The sequence below is a fragment of the Mercenaria mercenaria genome, chromosome 4, assembly GCF_021730395.1.
Source record: "Mercenaria mercenaria strain notata chromosome 4, MADL_Memer_1, whole genome shotgun sequence".
Taxonomy (NCBI): domain Eukaryota; kingdom Metazoa; phylum Mollusca; class Bivalvia; order Venerida; family Veneridae; genus Mercenaria; species Mercenaria mercenaria.
The window spans coordinates 36975703-37000679 of NC_069364.1; the positions used below are offsets into that span (position 1 = coordinate 36975703).

General features: G+C 33.8%; 1 protein-coding gene across 4 annotated transcripts in view; it reads left to right on the plus strand.

Moving 5' to 3' along the window:
- The window catches only part of LOC123551459 (EEF1A lysine methyltransferase 1-like), a 37542-nt gene that overhangs the window by 495 nt on the left and 12070 nt on the right, over window positions 1-24977 (plus strand). Inside the window, exons 1-3 of one of the 4 annotated variants that reach the window (XM_045340412.2) lie at window positions 2726-2788; window positions 19825-19985; window positions 21465-21547. In XM_045340412.2, coding sequence (XP_045196347.1) covers window positions 19833-19985; window positions 21465-21547 — 236 coding nt within the window. In that variant the 5' untranslated portion in view covers window positions 2726-2788; window positions 19825-19832. Of the gene's footprint in view, window positions 1-2725; window positions 2789-8014; window positions 8063-8979; window positions 9086-19824; window positions 19986-21464; window positions 21548-24977 lie in introns of those variants that run through there. The other 3 variants (XM_045340411.1, XM_045340410.2, XM_045340413.1) reach the window with 3 other exon arrangements.

A 24977-nucleotide genomic window follows, 5' to 3' on the forward strand; every position in this document is an offset into this window, starting at 1 on the left:
TTCTCTTATAAGTAAACAGACACTACTGAAATAGGGTAATGATGAGAAAGAAATGGGTGTCACAATATGGCTGGTTCAGATAGTTTTATTTTTATTTGTTTGTTTATTTGTTTTCTCTGTATATAAACATAGGCCAAAGACCACCATTGCAATTTGAAGTCTGATATGCGCTGCAGCCATTTGAAGTTTCTAAATTTTAGAACAAAGAAGACGTGTTCATGCACTCAGTGTTTAGAGCATTGGACTAGTCAGTCCTAAAATGCTGTGCTCTTTAATTTCTGTTACGGGAAGTCGTAAGATGGCCCCATTTTGTGACAATAAATCCCTTCTGCCTGTGGCGGGATTCGAACCCGTTTATTTTTGTTTATCATTAGGCCTCTGTTTAATTACACTTTGCCTAAATTAAAAGGCACGATTGGTGAACATTTACAAAAAAAACTTTTTATCTCGTAACGGCTACCAAATGTGTGGAAAACATAAATACCCTAAGAGTTAATTATCATAAAAATAGCATTTTTCACAACATATTTAACATTATTTTTTAAATCTTTATATCTTTTTTTCTACCAGTTCGAATCCTCTAGATTTATTTGGTGTTCCTCGATTATTTACGTTTCGAAGGAAACTGTAACAAATCGGATGAACGTTGTCATCTGCAAACCATTTAGATCCAAGTTTAAGGTGAATACTGATGATGTCTTATTTGTTCTTTCATTTTCAAGACAATTTGAAATGTAAATGACCCTTAATCTCTAGAAAAACGGAGATCCGTACCCCTAGAAAACCCCTAACAGTCTTGTCTAGAGGTGCGGACCCGTACCTCTAGAATCAGATTCTAGAGGTAGGGATCCGTACCCCTAGACACTTCCTATTGAAACACATTCTCGCAGAAGTGACTTTAAATTACTACTGAACTTTAAACCCAAATTTGCGCTCTGACAAACCGAATTAATTGAGAAATATAATACAATGTAGCCCGAGCAAAATCCCCATCCAAATGGGGGAAATTAACAATACTAAAATTAAAATCATCCCTTTTGTCATAAATGTTGGCCCCTATTGTCATAAATAGAGATGTAAATCTAAGAATGAAGCAGCAGTATCCGAATTGTTAGTAAAACATTTTCTTAGTTTATCATTCGTTATTGTATCTAGGCATACAGACACTAAATAGAAAAATGGCGTGAAAAAAATGGCGGATACAAATAGTCCTCATTTTTTTTTTGCTCTGTAGAGCTATTTTCCTTATTTTCTTTGCAATTTTTTTGATAAAATCACATGACAGATCTATGCTTGATATGTAGGTAGCATTTTCATAATGAAATAACAACATGACAAAATTGTTCATGGAAACTTAAATCATACACCACCAGTATAATTTGGGGTCTCATTTTTTAAGCTAATTTTGCAGTTTGTGTGTTTGACTGAAATTATTTTTCTTGCATCAAACATGGCCCCCACTTTTCTTTTGATTTTGATTTAGCACTAACAATATTCTTCAAGAAAATTTAGGTTACAGACATTTAAAATGGGTCCTGATGTGTGCTGCGGCCAGGGGAAATAGGTCAGTTTTATATAGAATAAAGAACAACAACTATTTAGTGTGTTATAACCTATAAGAATTTAAATCTGGCCTTGTGGCCAGATAATGGTGGAAATAGGCTACTTTGATTAGAATTTGATAGAAAATGACAAATTTATTGCAATTTTGTTGAAAATGAGGATAAAACCCAAAAATATCACATTTTCACAGTTTTGACTGTTTTTCCCCCAAAAAACTGTAGATTTATAGTCTGATGATTGCTAATTTATTGCCATCAGATGTAAAAGTGAACATATTTAACAGTTTAAATGTGTAATTTGTATGCAGATCGGAGTAGAAAATGTCAAAACAGGGTTTCCCGAAGTCTTCTGAGATCTATTTGTTTGCTATCTTGCCGACTTTAAATAAATCTTATCTTAAACTTGTTGATATGCTTAAAAACAGAAGAAGAAGAAGTAGTACAGTGCTTTAGGGTATAGCGGATTTTAGGGTATAGAGGATAGATTGATAAATTTTATATTTAGACTTGAATTATTGTATGAATTTTCATATCATTCTTTTACTGGTATGCAAACAGATATTCGGACATACATTTTAAATATTTGCTTGTTGTGTTATTTTTCATATGTCATCAAATGTAAAATTAAGCTATCCCCTATAGACTAAATTGGTGTATATGTAAAAAACGTCTGTGAATGAAAAGTATTTGATAGAAATTTAAAAAGCTGAATGTTTTCGAAAAGAGAATACATTATTATTCTGATTTATATTAAAGCAATCTTGGAAAGTTTGTTAAAATGTGGATTTTAAACTAATAATGTAAAAAATGACCAAAGCTATCCTGTACACCCTAAATCAGCTCATATGTAAACAATGGTGTGGAGAGAAAAAACATATGAATTTCTATGAAAAGCTGACTGTTTTAAGAAGAATAGATGTTTTCTGTCTGATATACTGAGTAAAAACTACTATTTTCATTTCTTTGAATTGGAATGCAGGAAAAATTAGTTAGCTATCCGCTATACCCTAAAGCACTGTATATGGCTTATTTTCGTAATAAAAGTTCATTTCTCAATAGATTTTCGCACTTCAGACCAAAGAAGTATAAAATACTTATTTTTATAGCTCTTTGTTCAGACCCACCCGGTAAGAGTATCACAACTCTTATAACGCAGTTACCTCCCTTCCTAGTAACACCACCATTAAATGATTTGATCACGTTTGTTATTAAAGCGAAGATAAAAGGTATAATTTATTTACCGTCACTTTATGAAAAATGTAGAACTTTTGAACACCCAAAATTTAAAAACAGTTAAATGTAATGAGACATTATTGAAATCCCTCTTTAGCATACTGATCACAGAAATAAGAGTTTGTTTTTAAAATGTCATTGAATACGGTACAGTACTCCGGTACTGGTACAGTCAACTCGCCAATAGAGAATCACTGCCAATAGCGGGTCACTTGAAAATAAAATGTGAATCTCTCTTATACATATCAGAGTATACAATGTTTAAGTATTGAGTAATATAAATTTATCACTTAGCAATTAGAGTCAGTGTACCTGGTTTCGCACACTTTTTACACACTTCTTGAAATAAACTGAAATATGTGGAAGCAATTTATTATTTTGCATTTTCAGGCAGAAGAATAGATACATGGCTCTTTATTTATGCACTAGGTTATTCTTCATGTGATAACTGCTCACCACTGTTAGCTCTCCAATATAGCCAGAAAATGACCCATTATTCGGACATATTTGTACCCGGTTTCGCACACCGTGACTAGAAATTCTCTAATTCTTTGTACAGTACGGATATTGGTTGAATCGAAATTGCACAACACTGATACTTCTGTAGAAATTGTATTTTTAGCTGTCATTATCATAATGATGTCGCTATACCATGCACAAGCGAGGTACCCTCAGTGGTGTCTAATTTTATGCTGTCTGGGTGATACTTTTACTACACTTTTATATATCTTTGTCTTTTATCAGGATGCCAGCTTGTCGTTTAGAAAACTATAGGAACATTCAAAAGGAGACCTGGTCCCTTGATTTCACCAGTTTAAATTTCTCTTGGCAAGTATTTCATTACAAGAAACGGAAAATTCTTTGGTGTGCGAAACCGTGAACTGTGCGAAACCGAGTACACTTACTCTATTGCACAAAAGAAGATGGATCTGATCTAATGAGTTTGAGTTCCATGAGAAGATAACTCTTGCAACCATGTTTCCTGACTTGGATTTTAGCAGTCTTGAATTCTTCGAAGTAGAATATTTTTGAGCATACCTCACAGTTTCTTAGATAAAACCACACAAATTTGGTACCATTTTGAAGGATGTTAGTCAAAACGTCCCCTAGTCAGAACGTCCCCTAGTCAAAACACCCCCCATTTTGGTCAAAACGTCCCCCTTTTCTGGTCAAAACACCCCCTTTCCAAAAATTACCAGGTCAAAACACCCCCCTTAAAAATTATATATGTAAATACATATTATTTAAGTTAATTTAATGATTTAATTCAAGAAGTTTGTAAACAGGTATCTAAAAGTATAATTGCACAAAAAGTTATAACTATTAAAATTAATGAAGGTTTCCAAACAGTCTATTAATCCTAATCTGCAAGCAATCATTTGCAGTGATTGATGTTTAAATAACTTTGACTTTGATTGAAAAAACTTGTCTTTAATCTAAAATTTTGCATCAATTAAAGTAATAAAGTAAACTGAAATTTTCAAGTGCTTTAAAATCATCCTTAATATTTATTGCTTTAATTGATGAATTAGTCTCTCTTTTTTTTTTTTTTTTTTTATTATTATTAATTACGCTTCAAACATTTTTTTTCATGCTATAAAGTCTACTGAAAATTATATTCAACCAGTAATTTTCTTAGTATCCTAGTGTATGTATACTGTCTGTCTCTGTGGATAGTGTGTTGGATTGTTATTTGTTTAAATATCAGTGCTTTAATAGGATAACATAATAATGGAGTGTCCTTGCATTAAGTGTGGGAACAAAGTAAGACTGCGCCAACAGGCCATTGCCTGCGACTCGTGTACGCGGCAACTGGCAACACAGAACCTGTAACACAGGTAAGTTATATTCATGTTATTATTATTTTTATTGATTTCTTGAATTACTAGACTTTGAACAGTAAAAATCTTTTGTGGAATACTTATCATATTCCAAATTGTCTAACTACTTTTTTGGCAAATATGTAATTTTCTGCCAAAATCAGATTAACTACCTTTTACCATTTAATAATATCTTTATTTTATTTTATAAAATATTGAAAATCTGGTCAGAAGAAATAAACAATATACAGATCATAATCACATTATGAAAATTAAGCAAACAAATTCAAATATACAAGTCATCAATGCATTGTCAAGTTAATCCAATTAGAGGAGATAATGTGTTATAACCAGAACAGATTACAATAGGTGTTAATTCAATCAAGAGATTCTGTATATTGAATGGATTAATTAAAACAAATGAGGAATAAATGATAAATATTTATTTACAAGTACCAGAATTAAAAAGAAATACTGATATAATGAAGAAATATGGTCCGTTCCATGACATCACTATTTCAAGAGTTACAATGCTAGTAAGTCACCGAAGGCATTTTGTGACATGACGTTAAGTACAAATTATATGTATCACATCTAAACATCATAGATCTGAATATTTAATAACTGTTTCACATGATATTACTGAAAAAGAACTTGAGTGCATATTTTTGGTGTTATAACAGACCTTTTATCTAATGTAAAATATGGTAGAATTTGATTTGCCTACTACTTAAATATTATGCATTTACTATATCATGTAACTAATACAGGTTTTCTTTTTTTAAATTATGCCCCTTTTTCAACTTTCGTATTCATTCACTCGACAAGGCTGTTGAATAGTCGAGCGTTGCTGTCCTCTGACAGCTCTTGTTTGACATTGACTTTTGCAGTTTTTGGTTAAGTTTTTGTATGCAAGCTGGTATCTAAGTATCTACTAATGGGAATGGATTGAAACATCACAAACTTTCTTATGTCTTTTACAGCTACCGCACAGGGGGTATGTCTGCAAGTTCCTTGCTAGAAAAGAAGAGTGCTCACCATTTACAAACCAAGGCTCACCACAACAGTTCAGTATGAGGAATAATTGTGATAAAAACATTAACTAGCATAAAAGTGAATTTAACTTCTTCATATTGTGTAGCTGGAAACTGTGAATTAATATTGTGACATATTGTGAATTTGACTTCTTGGTGTAGAACAGTGAATGAATAGTGTGGTATGTTATTTTTACTTCATAAATATGCAGTTGTGACTGTTCTGATGTTTTATTAATGTTTTATAAATAAAGTTATTACTCTGAACAGGATTTTTGTTCATTCTACACAAATTTTGATTGTACAGAAGAAAAAATGTTCCCTTCTCAAATGTTCACACCTTATTACTGGTGATTAATGGGTTTATGACACCTACTAATATTAAGCCCACATGCAGCTCAATTAATGCACAACTATGTGATAGGTGTTGATTGCATTATTTTAGGTGCTAAAAAATTAATTTTGTGCATTTAATTATCAATGCATAATCCATAAGTTTCAAATTTAAACCATAATAAAATAGAAATCTTATATAGATTAATTAAAAAGAATTAAGAATAATACAAAAAAAAAATATAAGGGGGTGTTTTGACCAAATTCTAAACTGAATGGGGGATGTTTTGACCAAAATGGGGGGTGTTTTGACTAGGGGACGTTTTGACTAGGGGACGTTTTGACTTGATACCCATTTTGAAAAGTGAAACACACACTTTCATAGGAATAATATGATTATGGGTTTTAGACTGACTTTGACAGAAAAAAAGTGCCATCAAGCAGAGGCAGCCATTTAGCCAATAAAGGGTCACCCATATCAGGGATAATCAAAAGATTGTTTATTCTGCTTAAAAATACAAATCAATGGTTGATTTGATGTAATAATGGTTTGAACTGGCAAATTTAGATAAATGAATAAGGTTCTGTACATCAATATTTTGATTTTAGCTTTAGATATAGTTGGTGCTGATTATGCTTAGAAATACAACTGTGAAAACTAGCGCTTTATTCCTTTTACCTAGTATCTCCCATTTGAAATGTAAACATACTGATTCTCATTACATTCTGCCTTGAAATGTTTATTTTCAATACCACAGTCATGTTTTGTCAGAAAAAAGACTATTTTAATGGATAGAAAATATGATAAACTAGGTGACCCCCTATTGGCGAATTGGACTGGTTTAAATATTTCATCATAACTTCAGACATAAAAGATAGATTCAAATAAATCAAACATTTAAATGACTGTGAGCAATAGTTTTAAGTGTTAGTAAGTTTAGATATCAAGAAAGTCTAAACATTCTTCACCACATGCTAAAAGTGTTGATAGTGACCCGCTATTGGCGAACAGGTGATAAAGTCGACCACCTTCAAATTATTCAATTGCAATTGTTTTTTTTTTATATAATTGAACATGCCGTCTTATAGCAACCACTTACAACACCAACTGGTGTAAACAAAAACAAAATTGGTAAATATTCTGTATAAATAAATGACTTAAAATGAATTACATTTGTCTGTTTAAAAAATATTTACCCAAAAATACTGGGGAAGAGGATGTTTTTTTTTGCGCATGCTCACTGTCAATACATGAAGGCCTGACATTGGGTCACTTTCCATTACTTGATCGGGAACGACTGTTGCATCATTTTTAGAAAGGTTTCAATATAAGACTATGGAGAATTTTTTTTAAATGACAAAGTGGTCAAATTTATCATCAGTCAACGTTCATACAGTCCCCATTTTACATACCCCTTTCAGGGCCTTACTTCTTGTGAGTTTGCATGCTTAATATAAATTTAAATTATGTCAATAATTCTGTAAGAACTAAGCTTTATTTTGATACCAACCATTGATAACAATTTGCAGAAATAAAAAAGTTACAGGTAAAAAACCTCATTTTCTGTCCGAGTTTATCATCAGTACCAGTACAGATTACTATGACCAGTTCTAGGATTTCTTTGTTTTTACAGATAGTCTGTAAATATACGGATAATCCATAAATTAAAAGATTTTTCAGTCTACAATTTTACAGACTGGATAAACAAAATCTTTGAAAATTACAATTTAAATCAAAGCCGCAAGTTTAAACTTAAAGATTTTAAGACTGCATGCTTAAATGAAGGTTATATGTCGGTTTTCTGTCAGTATTGATGACTGAATTTTCGAAAAATATGAAAAAATTAAAGTGATCCCATCTGTCTGAAATTCTCCTATTAGTTGTATCTATGCCTGAAATAAGTGAAATATTTCATTTTAACCTGCGGTTTTGATTTAAATTGTAATTTTAACAAATTTCATACATCCAGTCTGTAAAATTATAGACTGAAAAATCTTTAAATTTATGGATTGTCCATATATTTACAGAATATCTGTAAAAACGATGAAATCCTAGACCTGATGACAGTACGAAGACATGGTAAATGGTAGCCTAAAGCAGATCACTATCTACACTTTCAGCATGTAGTGAAGAATGTTCAGACTTTCATGATATGATATATAAACTTACTAACGCTTAGAACTATTGCTCGCATTCATATCTATGTATGTTTGATTTATTAGAATCAATCTTTTATGTCTCAAGTTATGAAGAAATATTTAAGCCTGTCCAATTCGCCAATAGGCGATCACTTTTGCCAATACGCAATCACCTAGTTTATCATATTTTCTATCCATTTAACAGGTCAGAGAGATGGCCTTTTTGAACCAGGCTAGTTCAATTGATCCATAATAAGACATGTATACATAGGCCTAATGAACCATAAATCATGAGACACGCGTTTTTTTTTTGGTTATAGAAGAGAAATAATTATTGTGTGGATATCCGCATCATGATATGGACAATTTATGAACTTATGCAATGCAAACTGTGAGGTATGCTCAAAAATATTCTGCTTTGAAGAATTCAAGAATGTTAAAATCCAAGTCAGGAAACATGGTTGCAAGAGTTATCTACTCATGAAACTCAAACTCATTAGATTAGATCCATCTTCTGCTAAGTGATAAGTCCATATAACTGGATACTTTCTGCTAAGTGGTAAGTCTATATAACTGGATACTTTCAATGAATTTGACACTTACAACAACCTGCGAATCGCTTTGCAAACAGGTATGTTATTTTGTACACTTATGTCACCTTACTAGATTTTACAAAATTCTTAAAATAAAATAATGTAACTGTTGGAAAATCTTTATTTTGGCCATTTGTAAAATCCAAGAGGTAAGGAGCAAGAAAACATACTGACTTCCGCTGATTTGAGATGCAACCACATATTCGATTCCCCTGCATCAGTAACTAAAATATGGCAACATTTATCTCCCTTTATACTTTTTCAGTTTCGCCAGCATCAAATGGCTTCTTTCAGTCAAATGATCGTAATACAGTTGGGAAAATTGCAAAATGGCGGCGAACTGATGAAACACAGCAAAATAATATATAAAGGTTGAAAATTACCGTAACTTCAATGTAAATAACTCTTGCTTTATTGACAGTTCTAAATCTGTTCCATATTCTCATCGTTCTGCGGCAAAAATCTAGTCAAGGCAGCTTATATGGCTTGTCCGAGCAAGTAGTGCATGCTCAGAAGTAAGCATACACCTCAAAACAAGATTGCGAATGTGTTTCTAAGGGCATATTTTTACAAGTTTTTAATCACAATTTATTATGACAAATTTGGTTCATTAGGCCCATGTGTACATGTCTTGTTATGGGTCAATTAAACCAGTTTGGTTCAAATGAACCAGCTAGTGCAAACAGGCCATCCCTCTGACCTGTTTAAAAATAGATCTTAGAAATAACATTACAAGGCAGAATATAATAAGAATCAGTATGTTTACATTTCAAACAGGAGATACTAGGTAAAATAATATAGCGCTAGTTTTCACATTTATATATTTTTACCTTTTCCGCGTTACGTAGTATAGCGGAAAAGTTATGTCTGCAAGTTACGGTTCATTAAACCGCTCCAGTAAGAGGTATTGAAAGGGTAGCCAATGGTTCATTGTTTTGTCTAAAATTTGTCCAATAGAAATCATTTGTATCGGGTATGTGATATGTCGATGTAAAATTGGTCAGTTCTAGCGTGCACCTCAGTAGTACATTTAATACGGACATTAAGTTTTCAAAAGTTAGAAATTTTAAGATTAAAATTTCATCTGTGGTTTACATACATGAAAAAAAAAAGCTTTAGATTTCAATATGCTCATGTTAGCAATTGTTTAAAAACTGTATAACATTTTTAAATACTGTTGTATTGTACTATTTAGTTGTCCTGTCGGGGCATGTTTCTGGCGTTCATGTTATTCTTATACAGGCATGAACAGAATTTGGTGGGGGCCGAGAGCAGTTTCTGACAGGTCAAATTAATTTTACAATATATGTGTGAAGTCCACACACACCACTGAGGAAGGCACTGAACTTGTTGTTTTTTGGACACAGGTTTTCAGAGCTAAATTCTCTGTTTTTTCCTGGACGTCGTGTTTTCCGGTGAGGTGGAAAATTGAGAGAGCCGCAATGAGTTATAGTATCATTTGTATAACACTGTATAGTTGTATAATGTGTATCGGAATAAACGGCCTCTCGTAGCCAGGGTGCATCGCTACAAGGCGAAATGTATATATTTGTTGAGTTTATTTGTAGTAAAGAGAAGACCTGTGCATAATTAGCACCAACTGCAGGGGTGTAAAAAAAAATTTCACACCACTCGCCCTGCAGGACTAGTAGCCAGTAATATCTACTCGCCCTTAGTGAACAGCCACTCGCCCTAATAATTGACACTTTTAATACTGTCACTTTTATGAAAGGAGTATTATGTACAATAGTATTATTTCCCGAAAAATATTTGTTTTGAAAAGTGTCTAAAAAATTTGGACATAATAATCATCGTCCCTCCACCCATGTTGAAAGAGATGAAAAAAAAAACGTTAAAGATTATCGGTAATTATTCAGTTGATAAACCAAGTAATTGACCTTGTTTTCATGATCAATTTACACCCCTACAAAGAGCTAAAAGAAGTGTGTCAGTATCTTGGCATGGATTCTTGAAGTGGAGATCAAAGCGGTATTTTTGCCCGAGATTGTCATGGCATTACGTCATGTTTTCGCGCCACGTGACATAGAAATAGAAATCAATAAAAAGTTTCTTCTTTAATTTGTTATCAAAAGCGAATGTGCTATATCCCGTATAATAGGTAAATGTCTCAAACGATAGTTACTACAGTGGATATCCTACCTCTGTGACCTATTTGCCCTCAAGAATTAACATTATTGTTTGACAAAAAAAAAAAAAAAGACTTTTAAATTGTTGGTTGATGTACAAAGATTCATTTAAAACTTATTAAAAACCGCAATGACATCACATTGCTTTATTTTAAAATCGCATTTCTATTTACGTTCGCGAGGTCACGTAACCTATTCTGCCGCACTAACAGCAGTCTGTTTGCAAAAAATCGTTTTACTCCTTGTATTGTAATTGCTGCCGCTTTTTCATTATATAAGATTTTTTTATTCTGTTTTTTGTTCTTTCTGGTCAAAAGTCTGAATTTTATGCCCAGAGTATTCATCATTTATTTTCTTTTAGAAAGAAATAAGTAACTAAGATCGCGCTGTTTGAATTTTTACAAATGATTATATGAAAATTCGGCCGTTTTTATAGAATTTTGTCTACATTTCTGTCGATATCTTATTAAAATCATTATAGAATTCAAATAGTATTATTTCTCAAGAGGTGTTGAAAACTTGAAGCGAAAATGTTAAAAAATGAATGCACTACGCACGGTTTTTGTGTACGTGTCGATGAAAATTAGATATTTAATACGATAGGTCGCACGTGCTTGTGGAATGGGAAATTACCGGCATGACGTTTTGATATCTTTACGATTCGCGGGTAAATTCCACTCAATCCAGGTAGCGACTGAACCATCTCAAAGTTTGTTGACGTTTTGGAGTTGTAATTTCTGAATTTTGGTAAAGTAAGGACGTAAAAAAACACTCGCCCGATCGGTCGAGTATACAGCGAGGTCCACTCGTCCTACTCAGACTTTAACTCGCCAATGCGAGCGGGCGAGTGGAATTTTACACCCCTGTCAACTATATTTAAAACTAAAAACAAAATACTGATGCATAGAACCTTATTTATTTATGCCCGTTCAAACCATTACATCTTCAAATCAAGCATTGATTTGTATTTTTAAGCAGAATGAACAACCTTTTGATTATCCCTGAAATGGGTGATTCTCTATTGGTTGAATGGCTGCCTCTGCTTGATGGCACTTTTTTCATCAGAGTCAATCAAAAATTCAAAATCACCATAAAAGTGCGTTTTTCACTCTTCAAAATGGTACCAGATTTGTGTGGTTTTATCTAAGAAACTGTGAGGTATGCTCAAAATATTCTACTTTGAAGAATTCAAGAGTGTTGAAATCCAAGTCTGTATAACTGGATACTTAAATATTGTATACTCTCCTACCTGTAAGAGAGATTCACATTTTATTGTAAAGTGACCCGCTATTGGCAGTGGTCCGCTATTGGCAATTTGACTATATCTTCCGAAAATTATTGTTATTACCTTAACTTCTACATGTAATTTTTTTTAGCAGTTGTCATATAAAAAAGCAATTATTGAAATGCGCCAGGTGTAGGCTGCATTTTACAGTGCTGTCAGAATTCTGAAAATTAGATATGTTGGATATTATTTAACCTAGAGGCCACATTTATGACCCTGTCTTCATGAAATTTGCTCAGAATGTTTATCTTGATGATTTCTAGGCCAGATTTGAAACTGTGTCATATGGGGTCAAAAACTAGGTCACCCAGTCAAATCATATGAAAAGCTTGTTAACACTCTTGTTCATTTGATGTGCATGAAACTTGGTCAGAATGTTTGTCTGCATGAAATATCGAATGAATTCTTATCCGGGTCATGATGGGTCAAAAACTAGGTCACCTGGTCAAATCAAAGAATAAGCTTGTTTGCACCTTAGGGGGCACATTTTTGATTCTAGCTTCATAAATTTTGGTCAGAATTTTTGTTATCATGAAGTCTTGGACGATTTCAAATCTGGGTCAGGTGGGGTCAAAACTAGGTCACTAGGTCAGATCAAAGGAAAATCTTGTATACTCTCTAGAGGCCACTTTTTTGCTCCAATCTTCCCGAAACTTTGTCAGAATGTTTGTTTTCTTGAAGTTTTGGACAAGTTCTAATCTTGGTCATGTGGGTTAAAAAACTAGGTCACAAGGTCAAATCAAAGAAAATGCTTGTTTACACTCAAGAGGCCACAATTTTGGTCCAGTCTTAATGAAATTGGTCAGAATATTTGTCTCCATGAAATCACTAGGTAAAACATGTTTACAGTGTTATGGTGTGTTACACAGGTGAGCGACATAGGGCCATCTTGGCCCTCTTGTTATATGAAAAGAGTGCTGTATAAACATGGTATATAATAATAATAATAATTCAAAAGTTGTGTCTACAAATATTTATTAATCTAGACTACTTGATTGTATAAATGTAGTGTCGGGTTGTTAAAACCTTTACTGCATGGTTTTGGAGTCGGACTAGTTCTTAACAGTTAAACTGACGCTGTTGTTATATTCTAATGGTCCCATCCATCAGAGATCCAAAACAGCATATAACATCTCAGAAGCTGAATTATTACATACTCGTTTCTATTCCCCGTTAAGTTACACTGGTACCGGAAATGTCAATATTTTTCCATGCACTGACGCCTGAATTTCATATCGGGTGCGTGACGTAATGCAGTGTGTGTTGTTGCACTATTTTTTTCTATTTAGTTCAGTATTGTCAGTCCTATTCAGGCTATTGAGCATATTTATGATATATACATAATATTTGAATGTGTAGATGTGTATGTAATAAAAAGGTTATTATCTTTGCTCCTAAAGTCGCGCAATATTTCCGCTGAAGAACTCGTGCATATTTCCCGATACAAAGCTAATAACCTATGATTATTTTAGCTTGTTTTGGACCAGGTTCAGATAAAAAATGGTTTTCTGCATATTTATTTTTAAAATTTAAATATACAAATTGTTTACAAAAATAATCTACAAATCTATAAACGTCATTTTTTCCTCTTTGCAAGGATGTAAACAGTACCAGCCTTATCTGCGCATGCTTCCCCAAACGGGCTCCAAAAAGATAGTCTTATTAACGTTAATTGGTTGATCCACTTCAAAAAATAATAGCCAACCTTGAACCTGTAAAAAAGTAATAGCCAAAAGTGATGCGGACTTTTGCATGCAGTTTTTATAAGAATGAAAACAAATTTTAATTTATATATTTTCTTGATTGCTTTGAAAAGTAGTAGGCCCCTGCAGGGGGAATTGGGGATTCAGGGAAAATACCTCCCAATATTGGGGTGTGGGTCCCATTATAAATGTTTTCAAAGAATGATAAGGCCTTAAAATGCTGCAATCTGAATCTAAAAATTGTTATTTCATTGATAACTTATTATATCATTTTATTCAGTTTTAGTGGTCTCAGAATTTTAGTCGTTGTTTGTGACACTGGTCCATTTTCAGGGTTGCTAGCAGTCATGAAAAGTCAGGGAAATTGGTTTCTTTTTCAAGGCCAGGGAATTTTAAAATTTGGTCAGTGAAAAATGAAAAGCCTGGAAAGTCAGCGAAAAGTCAGGGAAAATGATTTCAAAGCTCGAAGAAGTTAATCATTTTAATCTTTTGTGGCTATGGCAGTCTTCAAGCATTAAATTTAAGTAATTAAAAACAAAGTTTAATGATGTAATACTGTAACATGCATTTAATTTGTTTAAATCCCCCCACTGATTTTGCTTGAAGACTGAAAGGCTTTGCAACCCTTGCCTCCAGAGCTAACTAACATTTTTTTAGCTCACCTGTCACAAAGTGACAAGGTGAGCTTTTGTGAGCGTGCGGTGTCCGTCGTCCGTCGTCCGTCCGTGCGTCCGTCCGTCCGTCCGTAAACTTTTGCTTGTGACCACTCTAGAGGTCACATTTTTCATGGGATCTTTATGAAAGTTGGTCAGAATGTTCATCTTGATGATATCTAGGTCAAGTTCGAAACTGGGTCACATGCCGTCAAAAACTAGGTCAGTAGGTCTAAAAATAGAAAAACCTTGTGACCTCTCTAGAGGCCATATATTTCACAAGATCTTCATGAAAATTGGTCATAATGTTCACCTTGATGATATCTAGGTCAAGTTCAAAACTGGGTCACGTTCCATCAAAAACTAGGTCAGTAGGTCTAAAAATAGAAAAACCTTGTGACCTCTCTAGAGGCCATATATTTCACAAGATCTTCATGAAAATTGGTCAGAATGTTCACCTTGATAATATCTAGGTCAAGTTCGAAACTGGGTCACGTGCCATCAAAAACTAGGTCAATAGGTCAAATAATAGAAAAACCTTGTGACCTCTCTAAAGGCCATATTTTTCATGGGATCTGTATGAAAGTTGGTCTGAATGTTCATCTTGATGATATCTAGGTCAAGTTCGAAACTGGGTCACGTGCGGTCAAAAACTAGGTAAGTAGGGCTAAAAATAGAAAAACCTTGTGACCTCTCTAGAGGCCATATATTTCATGAGATCTTCATGAAAGTTGGTCAGAATGTTCATCTTGATGATATCTAGGTCAAGTTCGAAAGTGGGTCACGTGCCATCAAAAACTAGTTCAGTAGGTCAAATAATAGAAAAACCTTGTGACCTCTCTAGAGGCCATATTTTTCATGGGATCTGTATGAAAGTTGGTCAGAATGTTCATCTTGATGATATCTAGGTCAAGTTTGAAAGTGGGTCACGTGCCATCAAAAACTAGGTCAGTAGGTCAAATAATAGAAAAACCTTGTGACCTCTCTAAAGGCCATATTTTTCATGGGATCTGTATGAAAATTGGTCTGAATGTTCATCTTGATGATATCTAGGTCAAGTTCGAAACAGGGTCATGTGCGGTCAAAAACTAGGTCAGTAGATCTAAAAATAGAAAAACCTTGTGACCTCTCTAGAGGCCATACTTGTGAATGGATCTCCATAAAAATTGGTCAGAATGTTCACCTTGATGATATCTAGGTCAAGTTTGAAACTGGGTCATGTGCCTTAAAAAACTAGGTCAGTAGGTCAAATAATAAAAAAACCTTGTGACCTCTCTAGAGGCCATACTTTTCATGGGATCTGTATGAAAGTTGGTCTGAATGTTCATCTTGATGATATCTAGGTCAAGTTTGAAACTGGGTCAACTGCTATCAAAAACTAGGTCATTAGGTCTAAAATTATTAAAATCTTTTGACTTCTCTAGAGGCCATATTTTTCAATGGATCTTCATGAAAATTGATCTGAATATTCACCTTGATGATATCTAGGTCAGTTTCGAAACTGGGTCACGTGCAGTCAAAAACTAGGCCAGTAGGTATAAAAATAGAAAAACCTTGTGACCTCTCTAGAGGCCATATTTTTCATGAGATCTTCATGAAAATTAGTGAGAATGTTCACCTTGATGATATCTATGTAAAGTTCAAAACAGGGTCACGTACCTTCGAAAACTAGGTCAGTAGGTCAAATAATAGAAACACCTTGTGACCTCTCTAGAGACCATATTTTTCAATGGATCTTCATGAAAATTGGTCAGAATTTTTATCTTGATAATATCTAGGTCAAGTTCAAAACTGGGTCACATGAGCTCAAAAACTAGGTCACTATGTCAAATAATAGAAAAAACGACGTCATACTCAAAACTGGGTCATGTGGGAAGAGGTGAGCGATTCAGGACCATCATGGTCCTCTTGTTGTTATTTTGTAGGAAAGTGACACATGAAGAGAGCCTACAACTAACATTATTCTAATACACTTTTTTTGTTGTAGGTACTCCAGGTGTTTTCTGTTTGTTAAATAATATCATAACATACACATCTAAGTACATTGTTGATGGCATGTATTATAAACAAGTTACTATTTCAGGCACTTACTACTATCATGACAAACTAACCAACTACTACAGTATTAGTCATGATGCTTTATTGTTTTTGCCACAGTGACTAGGACACTGTATATTAAGAGATCTTGGATTTTGAGAGTGATGCTTTGTCAATATGATTCCAATGGTCATGCTATTAGTCATGGTGTTTTATTGTTTTTGCCTCTAGGAAACTGTATAATAACCGATCTTGGATTTTTGAGAATGATATTTTGCTAATACTAGCAGGGTTCCAATGGTCTTGTTATTAACCATACTTTATTGTTTTTACCATGAGGAAAGTGTACCTTAAAAGATGTTAGATTTTTGATAGTCACATGTCTTGCAAAGATGTTTTTGATATGTATCTCTTAATAATTAGGTTTCACTGACCAATAGTCACAATTATGTTTCATTGGCTTGACCACCAAACAGTCATACAAGAAAGAAAACCATGTTTATTATCATTGTGTTTGATGTTTATGTTTAATATATTTGAAAATAAATACAAAACATTTGGAAAAAAAATAATGGGAGGATTGGATGGCTATAGGGGAGGTCAGGAGGCCGTTTAAATGTTTGGCGGTTTTGGTCAGTGAAAAACATGAATTGGTCAGGGAAAAGTCAGGGAATTTTATTCACCCAGAGTGCTGGCAACCCTGATTTTATGCAAAGTAGCTGAGCACATCCAGTTGTGGGTTAAACAAATATACCACAAGAGTAACAAGATAGTGTATTAAAACATACTGAGAGACTTTAAAACCAGACCAAAGCTGTTTGGTACATTTAAATTGATTTGAAACTTAGAAAATGTTATTTTGTAACAAAATTTTCTTATTTTGTAACATTCTCATATATATTCATGAATATGCAAATTAATTAACATAAAAATGCTGCTATTTAAAGGCCAATGTCTTAGCTCCATTTTGACACCATTTTTATTGTTTTATCACCTAAACTGGCCAAGATATGACTGTTAATCATCTATATGGTTGTCCTTTTCAAAAATGAACGGTTGCCATAGAAACATTGAAATCATAAATGTTTCATTTGGAGTTTTTTCATGGGAACATTTTTATTTTGAAAGAGTTGGTCCTGCCGAACAATTTGGTACCTATGAAAAGAAGTCTGGGGTGGGGGGAGTATGGTAGACCTTATTGGCCCCCATACTAATACAGTAAAAATAGAAACATTGAATGAAAACAGTCATATAATAAGGATTAAAGAAAATAACTTAACAAATTTATCATTTATAAAAATTTCTTTAACATTAAAGCAAAATTTCAAGTTCTTTCAAAGTGGAAAGGACCATTGATTTTTAGCTCGACTACGAAGTATGGAGAGCTGTCCTACTTGACCTGGCGTCGGTGTCCTTCCGCGTCTGCATTTTGGTTAAAATTTCGATGTACTTCTCTTTATCTCTGTAATTAATGGATGGATTTGTTTCAAACTTAAAATAGTTATTCTTCATCATCACCCATCACCCACATCAAATAGCACAAGGGCCATAATGCTTGCACCAATATTTCATTAATTATCCCCCCCTTTTGACTTAGAATTTCAGGTTAAAATCTCGGTGCACTTTCACTCTATCTCAGTTATTACTAAATGGGTTTGATTCAAATTTAAGATAGTTGTTTTACATCATCACCAAAATCATATGACACAAGGTCCATAACTCTGGTACCAATTTAAAATGAATTATGCCCCCTTTTTACTTAGAATTTCAGGTTAAAGTTTTGGTGCACTTTCACTCTGTCCCTGTTATTACTAAATGGATTTTATTCAGACTTAAAATACTTGTTCCACTTTATCACTCACATCATATGACACAAGGGCCATAACTCTTGCACCATTACTTCATGAATTATCTCCCCTTTTGACATAGAATTTTAGGTTAAAGTTTTGGTGCTCTTTCACTTTATCTGAGTTATTACTAAATGGATTTGATTCAAACAAGTAGTTTTTACACATCATCACCCACATCATATGACACAAGATGCATCACTCTTGCACCAATATTTCATGAATTATGCCTCCTTTTGCTTAGAATTATACTTATTTAATGTTTTGATAACTTTATTTTTATCTCTCTTATTACTCAATTCTTTTGACACAAACATAAGTTATTGTCCAATACCTTCATCCACATTGGAGTCATTAAACACTCCATTGACAGCTTCAGCTTCATCAGATGTGCCCATTTTCACTATTCAGCATAGAAATAGTCAAGCACGCAGTCTCCTGTGAAGCTCTAGTTTTTCATTTTGTCACATGAACTGACTTACGGTTCTCAATTTGTATCGTGATATGTACCGTATCATTGCTTCTGTATCCCGATATATATTGTATCGTGAGACAAACATATCGTTACACTCTTAGTTTTTTTAATTATAAAGTGTGTTTGGCTTTGAAACAATATTATTTTTGAACAAATTTTAGTTGATAGCCTAGCTAATACACTAAATCATTTTTCACTTGTGATCCAGTCAGTCAGAATGGAACATTTATTTGTGATGATTGTAAATTGTCATTATTGACAGAGAATCTCAACCACATATATATAAACAGTGAAAAAATTGCATGTAACAATGCACTGTATCCCCACGACCCCCCCACCCCCACTCACAACAAGATTTTTTGGAGGTACTAGACTTGCCCTTGTGCATCCGTCTGTCAATTTAGATTTGTGTTGTGCATGTCTCAAGAAGTATTTGATCTATAGGTATCAAACATCACTGGCCATTCAGCATGTGAAATTGTGCATCTGGGATTTCACGCAGCCAGACTAGAGTTATGGCCCTTGACTTAGTCAGAAATGTGTAAAAAGTGATAGGAGTGGCGGAACCACTGTCTAGTTTCTGATGATAATATTTTGCCAATATTTTCCTTATTACTTGATGGCTTTTCATAAAATAAAGTGCCTTGAAGACAGCAAAATGAGTGCTTTCCTCCACACAAGCATCTGCCATCAGTTTTCAGTACTTTTCTCAAACACTTCGCCCAGCTTCTTTTTGTTTGCTAACTGTGTAAACAACGTACACACTTTCGCAGTTGGGTACTATGAATTGATTGCAGATGTTTTGTGTGGGAGAAAGCACACATTTTTCTGTCATCAACGCTCTTTTGTATAGGCAAAATTCTTCCTGAATAAGGACAGTTTCTTAGTGTGTTCCATATCCAAAAGTCTTTTAGGTTGGTCACCCTAATAACCTATAGAATATATTAGAATATATTTGAATAGAGAATCTGATGTCGGACACTGATGATGATGTACCCACACTGTCAGCAGACACTCTGGCAGCACTGAACGAGTTCTATGCTGAACAGACTGAAGAACAAAAAATGGTTGAGGCAGCATTGCAGACAGGTCAAATAAAAGATATCAGGTTGCAGGAAGACTGGGTATGATATATTTATGCACTCTCTGATTGGTTGAAATTTTTTAATTACATATTGAGTTGTACCAAGAAAATTATTATTATTTATACATTGTTGGTATCTGACATAATATTGAATATATTAGCAAAAAAAGTTGACTTGATAGTTTAGATTTTCTTGACAATTTAAAGGCGTACTCTAGAGTCTCTGTATATGAGATGGGCAAAATTTTTCCCAATTACAGAATTTCTTCAAACTTTGGATATATTGAAGGACAGTCATCTGAGAAACAAAGATACACAATAAAAGTCATAGGTCACCAGTATGGAAAAAGAGTTATCGGTGACTTTTATTGCAGTAGTGTTATGATTCCTGAAGTTCCTTAATACATTACTTAAAGGGAATTCCTATAGTTTTTTATGCGCATCTTTCTGCGCAGCCGACACTTTCAATGGAAAATTGAACTGAAGTCCACATTTGTTGAAACATGTTTAAGACAATCTTAAATATGAGGAATCTTGAATGAAATAACATTTTTGATAAGTTTTATCAGTAATCAAATGTTGATACTGGTTTATGTTGTATTGACAAGTATCATGCCTGACAGGTATCTTGCTATTTATGTGGTTGTGTTTTCACATCACATTTTAGTACAAAGACAGTGCTGTTCATATAATGTAAGATAATTGACTTAGTACTGATAAGACAATATCACCTTTCATATTACTTAGTATTCAATTATAGAAAGAATTAAGAATTTATAAAACTTTTTTTTAACTTCTAGCAGACATACATGTAATCAATTGCAATTTGGCCAGTTTCGAGCCATTTTCCGTCCGAACAGGTGTTGTATTCTAGCGGTCTTAACATAAAATTTAGCCTGGTGACCCATACATTTTTAGCCATTTTTATGCTCACAATACAATTATCTATACACAAGAAAAACAAGAAAAAATTCTATGAAAGAGTTTTTTCAAAATTTAAAAAAATATTCTTCACTATGGGCATTTTTCATTGAAAAAACGTCACAAAAGTAAATATGAAACAATATTTTTTTTTCATTTGTACCCATTATTGTAAGGACAGAGTATTACAAATATGACTATGATACCAAAAAAGTATATAATAAAATCTGTAAAAAGAAAAAATCGTATTGTGCTGTCTTGATGTATATTTTGGTTGGTATTTATAAAAAAGCATAAAATTATGAAAATGTTGAAAAATCGCTGGCAGTTTCAGCAACAGTGGGTGTGTTCAAAACAATTTTTCACAAAAACAAGCCTGGTGACCTATTGTTTTTATTTGTTCATTGTTTTCAGCACAAATTTTCTTATCATATATGTGAATTTAAAAAAATTCTATGAAAGGAAAAAAACTATAGGAATTCTCTTTAAGTGTGATATATAGTGCAGTTTTTTAACTTGTCCTGTGATAAAAGTTCATGGTTATATATTTTGGTTTCATGAAGAATCTTTTCAGTATTTCACTGTTTATATATTTTAGCAACTGAGTCAGTTTTGGTACACAGATGACACTGCTCAGAGACTAGCTGAGGAGGTACTGTCCATTGCTGGCAAGGAAGGGAGGTAACTTCTGTGATCTCATAAATATGTTATATTCTGTAATCTCATAAAAGTATTGTATTCTATGTATCATGATATCATAGAGATATTGTATTCTATAATCTCATAAGAATATTGTGTATAAAGGCATTTCCCTCCACTTCTGATTTATTTAAGGAATAAGGTTTGGTTTTATAGCTACCATCAGGATATAAAATTCCTTGCACTGTTTAAAGTGTATGGAGGTTGAAGATCTCCAACATACTTTATATCCAGATGATAACTGCATGTTCAAACTTAAATCCTATTACACTTTTATTTCCTACTTTCACATTGATGTATTCAAGGTAATAGATCTCTAGCAAAATCCTTGACTAACAGCAGCTGTTGGAATAGCAGACATTCTAATGTCACATCAATGCAACTTCAGGGAAAATGCACTTTTTTGTATGACATACATAAACATGTAGATTAAGTGAATTTGTATCCGCCACATAATGGAATAAAGGTCTCATCCTTAAAATGTCATTCTCTGCCAACAAAATGAAAGTCAATTTTGTCCCAGTGTGTCATTCCTTGTTCAAGTTATTTTAGCTGAAACAGCTTACATGTCTTAGTAAAATTACCTCATTTTTAGCGCATCTGATTTTTTGAAAAAAAATGAGTTATTGTCGTCACTTTATCGGCATCAGCGTTGGCATTGGTGTTGCCCGGTTAAGTTTTATGTTTAGGTCGGCTTTACTCCTAAACTATCAATGCTATTGCTTTGAAACTTGCAACACTTGTTCACCATCAATAGCTGACCCTGTACAGCAAGAAACATAACTCCATCCTGCTTTTTGCAAGAATTATGGCCCCTTTTTGACTTAGAAAGTATCAGATTTCTTGGTTAAGTTTTATGTTTAGGTCAACTTTTTCTCTTAAACTATCAAAGCTATTGCTTTGAAACTTGCAACACTTGTTCACCATCAATAGCTGACCCTGTACAGCAAGAAACATAACTCCATCCTGCTTTTTGCAAGAATTATGGCCCCTTTTCGACTTAGGAAGTATCAGATTTCTTGGTTAAGTTTTATGTTTAGGTCAACTTTTTCTCTTAAACTATCAAAGCTTTTGCTTTGAAACTTGCAACACTTGTTCGCCATCAATAGCTGACCCTGTACAGCAAGAAACATAACTCCATCCTGCTTTTTGCAAGAATTATGGCCCCTTTTCGACTTAGAAAGTATCAGATTTCTTGGTTAAGTTTTATGTTTAGGTCAACTTTTTCTCTTAAACTATCAAATCTATTGCTTTGAAACTTGCAACACTTGTTCATCATCATAAGTTGACCCTGTAAAGCAAGAAACATAACTCCATCCTGCTTTTTGCTAGAATTATGGCCCCTTTTGGACATAGAAAATCAGATTTCTTGGTTAAGTTTTGTGTTTAGGTCAGCTTTTCTCCTAAACTATCAAAGCTATTGCTTTAAAAATTGCAACACTTGTTCACCATTATACCCTGTACAGCAAGAAACATGACTCCATCCTGCTTTTTGCTAGAATTTTAACCTGATTGGACTATCAGATTTATTGGTTAAGTTTTATGTTTAGGTAAACTTTTCTCCTAAACTATCAAAGCTATTGCTTTGAAACTTGCAACACTTATTCACAATCATAAGCTGACTCTGTCCTGCTTTTTGCAAGAATTATGGCCCCTTTTGGACTTAGAAAATCAGATTTCTTGATTCAGTTTTGCGTTTAGGTAAACTTTTCTCCTTAACAGTCAAAGCTATTGTTTTAAAACTCAGAGCAGTTATTTACCATTAAAAGCTGACTCTGCACAACAAGTACTGTAACTCTGCACTGCTTTTTGCAAGAATTATGGCCCTTTTTGGACTTAGAAAGTCATGGGTAGGAAAATATATTTATATTATACAGAGACAAAAAAATCAGATGAGTGTCTGCAACCGCAAGGCGATGCTGTTGTTAACAGAAATTATTGTGTAAAAATGATGTTGAGCAAAGAAAACTAAAATGCAACTGAACCTTGGTCTGTGTGCAAGATACCTAAATACCAAGCATATAGTAATTGCAGCATCCATCCATCATCTCGAATTTGTGTCCAGGTTATAACTTTGTCATCCATCAAGGGATTTTAATATTTCTCCGCACAAATGTTCACCATAATGGAACAATGTGTCATGTGAAAGACCAGCATGTGACCTAGCTCAAAGGTTACGGTCATACTTGGTCAAAGGTCAACCAAGCTTTTTCACTGTCCAGTCTGTAACTCAGCCATCCATCAAGGGATTTTAATATTACTTGACACAAATGTTCCCTATAACCAGATGATATGTCTTGTACAAAACCTAGAACCCTAGCTCAGAGGTCAAGGTCACACTTTGAGGTCAAAGGTCAGTAGTGTTTTTTTCCTGTCCAGTCCATAACACTGTCATCCTTGAAGGGATTTTAATATTACCTGGCACAAATTAATCCCATAAGATGATGACCTGTCATGCGTAAAAATCAGACCCCAGCTCAAAAGGTCAATGTCACACTCTGAGTGTTTTTCAGCTCTACTATATGAAGTATATGAAGAGCTCTCCAACTCGACCTGGTGTCGGGGTCCATATTGGCTTCCATTCTGCATCTCTGCCTTGGTTAAAGTATTGATGCACTTTCTCTTCATCTCTGTTACTATTTGATGGGTTTGCTTCAAACTTCAAATAGTTACTCCTCCTCCTCATCCACATTATATGACACAAGGGCCATAACTCCCCATGAATTATCCCCCTTTTACTTAGAAATCCAGGTAAAAGTTTTGGTGTGCTTTCACTCTACCTCTGTTATGTCTCCCACCTTTTTTGAAGAAAAAACGGGGATATAGAAATGGGCTGTGTCCTGGCCGTTACACTTTGTTACCGGTGCATAACTCTGCCATCCATATAATCTGGCACAAAAAATTTCCCATAATGAGATGATGTGTCATGCACTAGACCCAGACCCCTAGCTCCAAGGTCAAGGTCACACTTAAAGGTCAAAAGTTAACAGGGTCTGATTTGTGTCTGGTCCATAACTCTGCCATCCATGAAGGGATTTTGAAATAACTTTACACAAATGTTCCCCATAATGAGACGACACCCAGACCCCTAGCTCCAAGGTCAGCAAATAACCAATGGACATCAGTATTTAAGTGGTTTTGTTGCTATTTTAAGATCTTTATGTGTACAACTATTCAAAAGCAGTTCCATATTTATGACAAACTGCTAAAATTTTTAATCATGGTTGATCATATTCCTTAATAGGATGTACTGTTATTGTGTTCGTAAACAATATTTATATGACTCTTTAAATATCTAGCATTTTTATGCTCACGGGCATATAGTGATTGAACTGTCTGTCCATTTGTCTGTCCATACTAACCAGATTTTACCTTTTCGCCTACAGCCAACATTAGAAGCCCGATTTAGTTC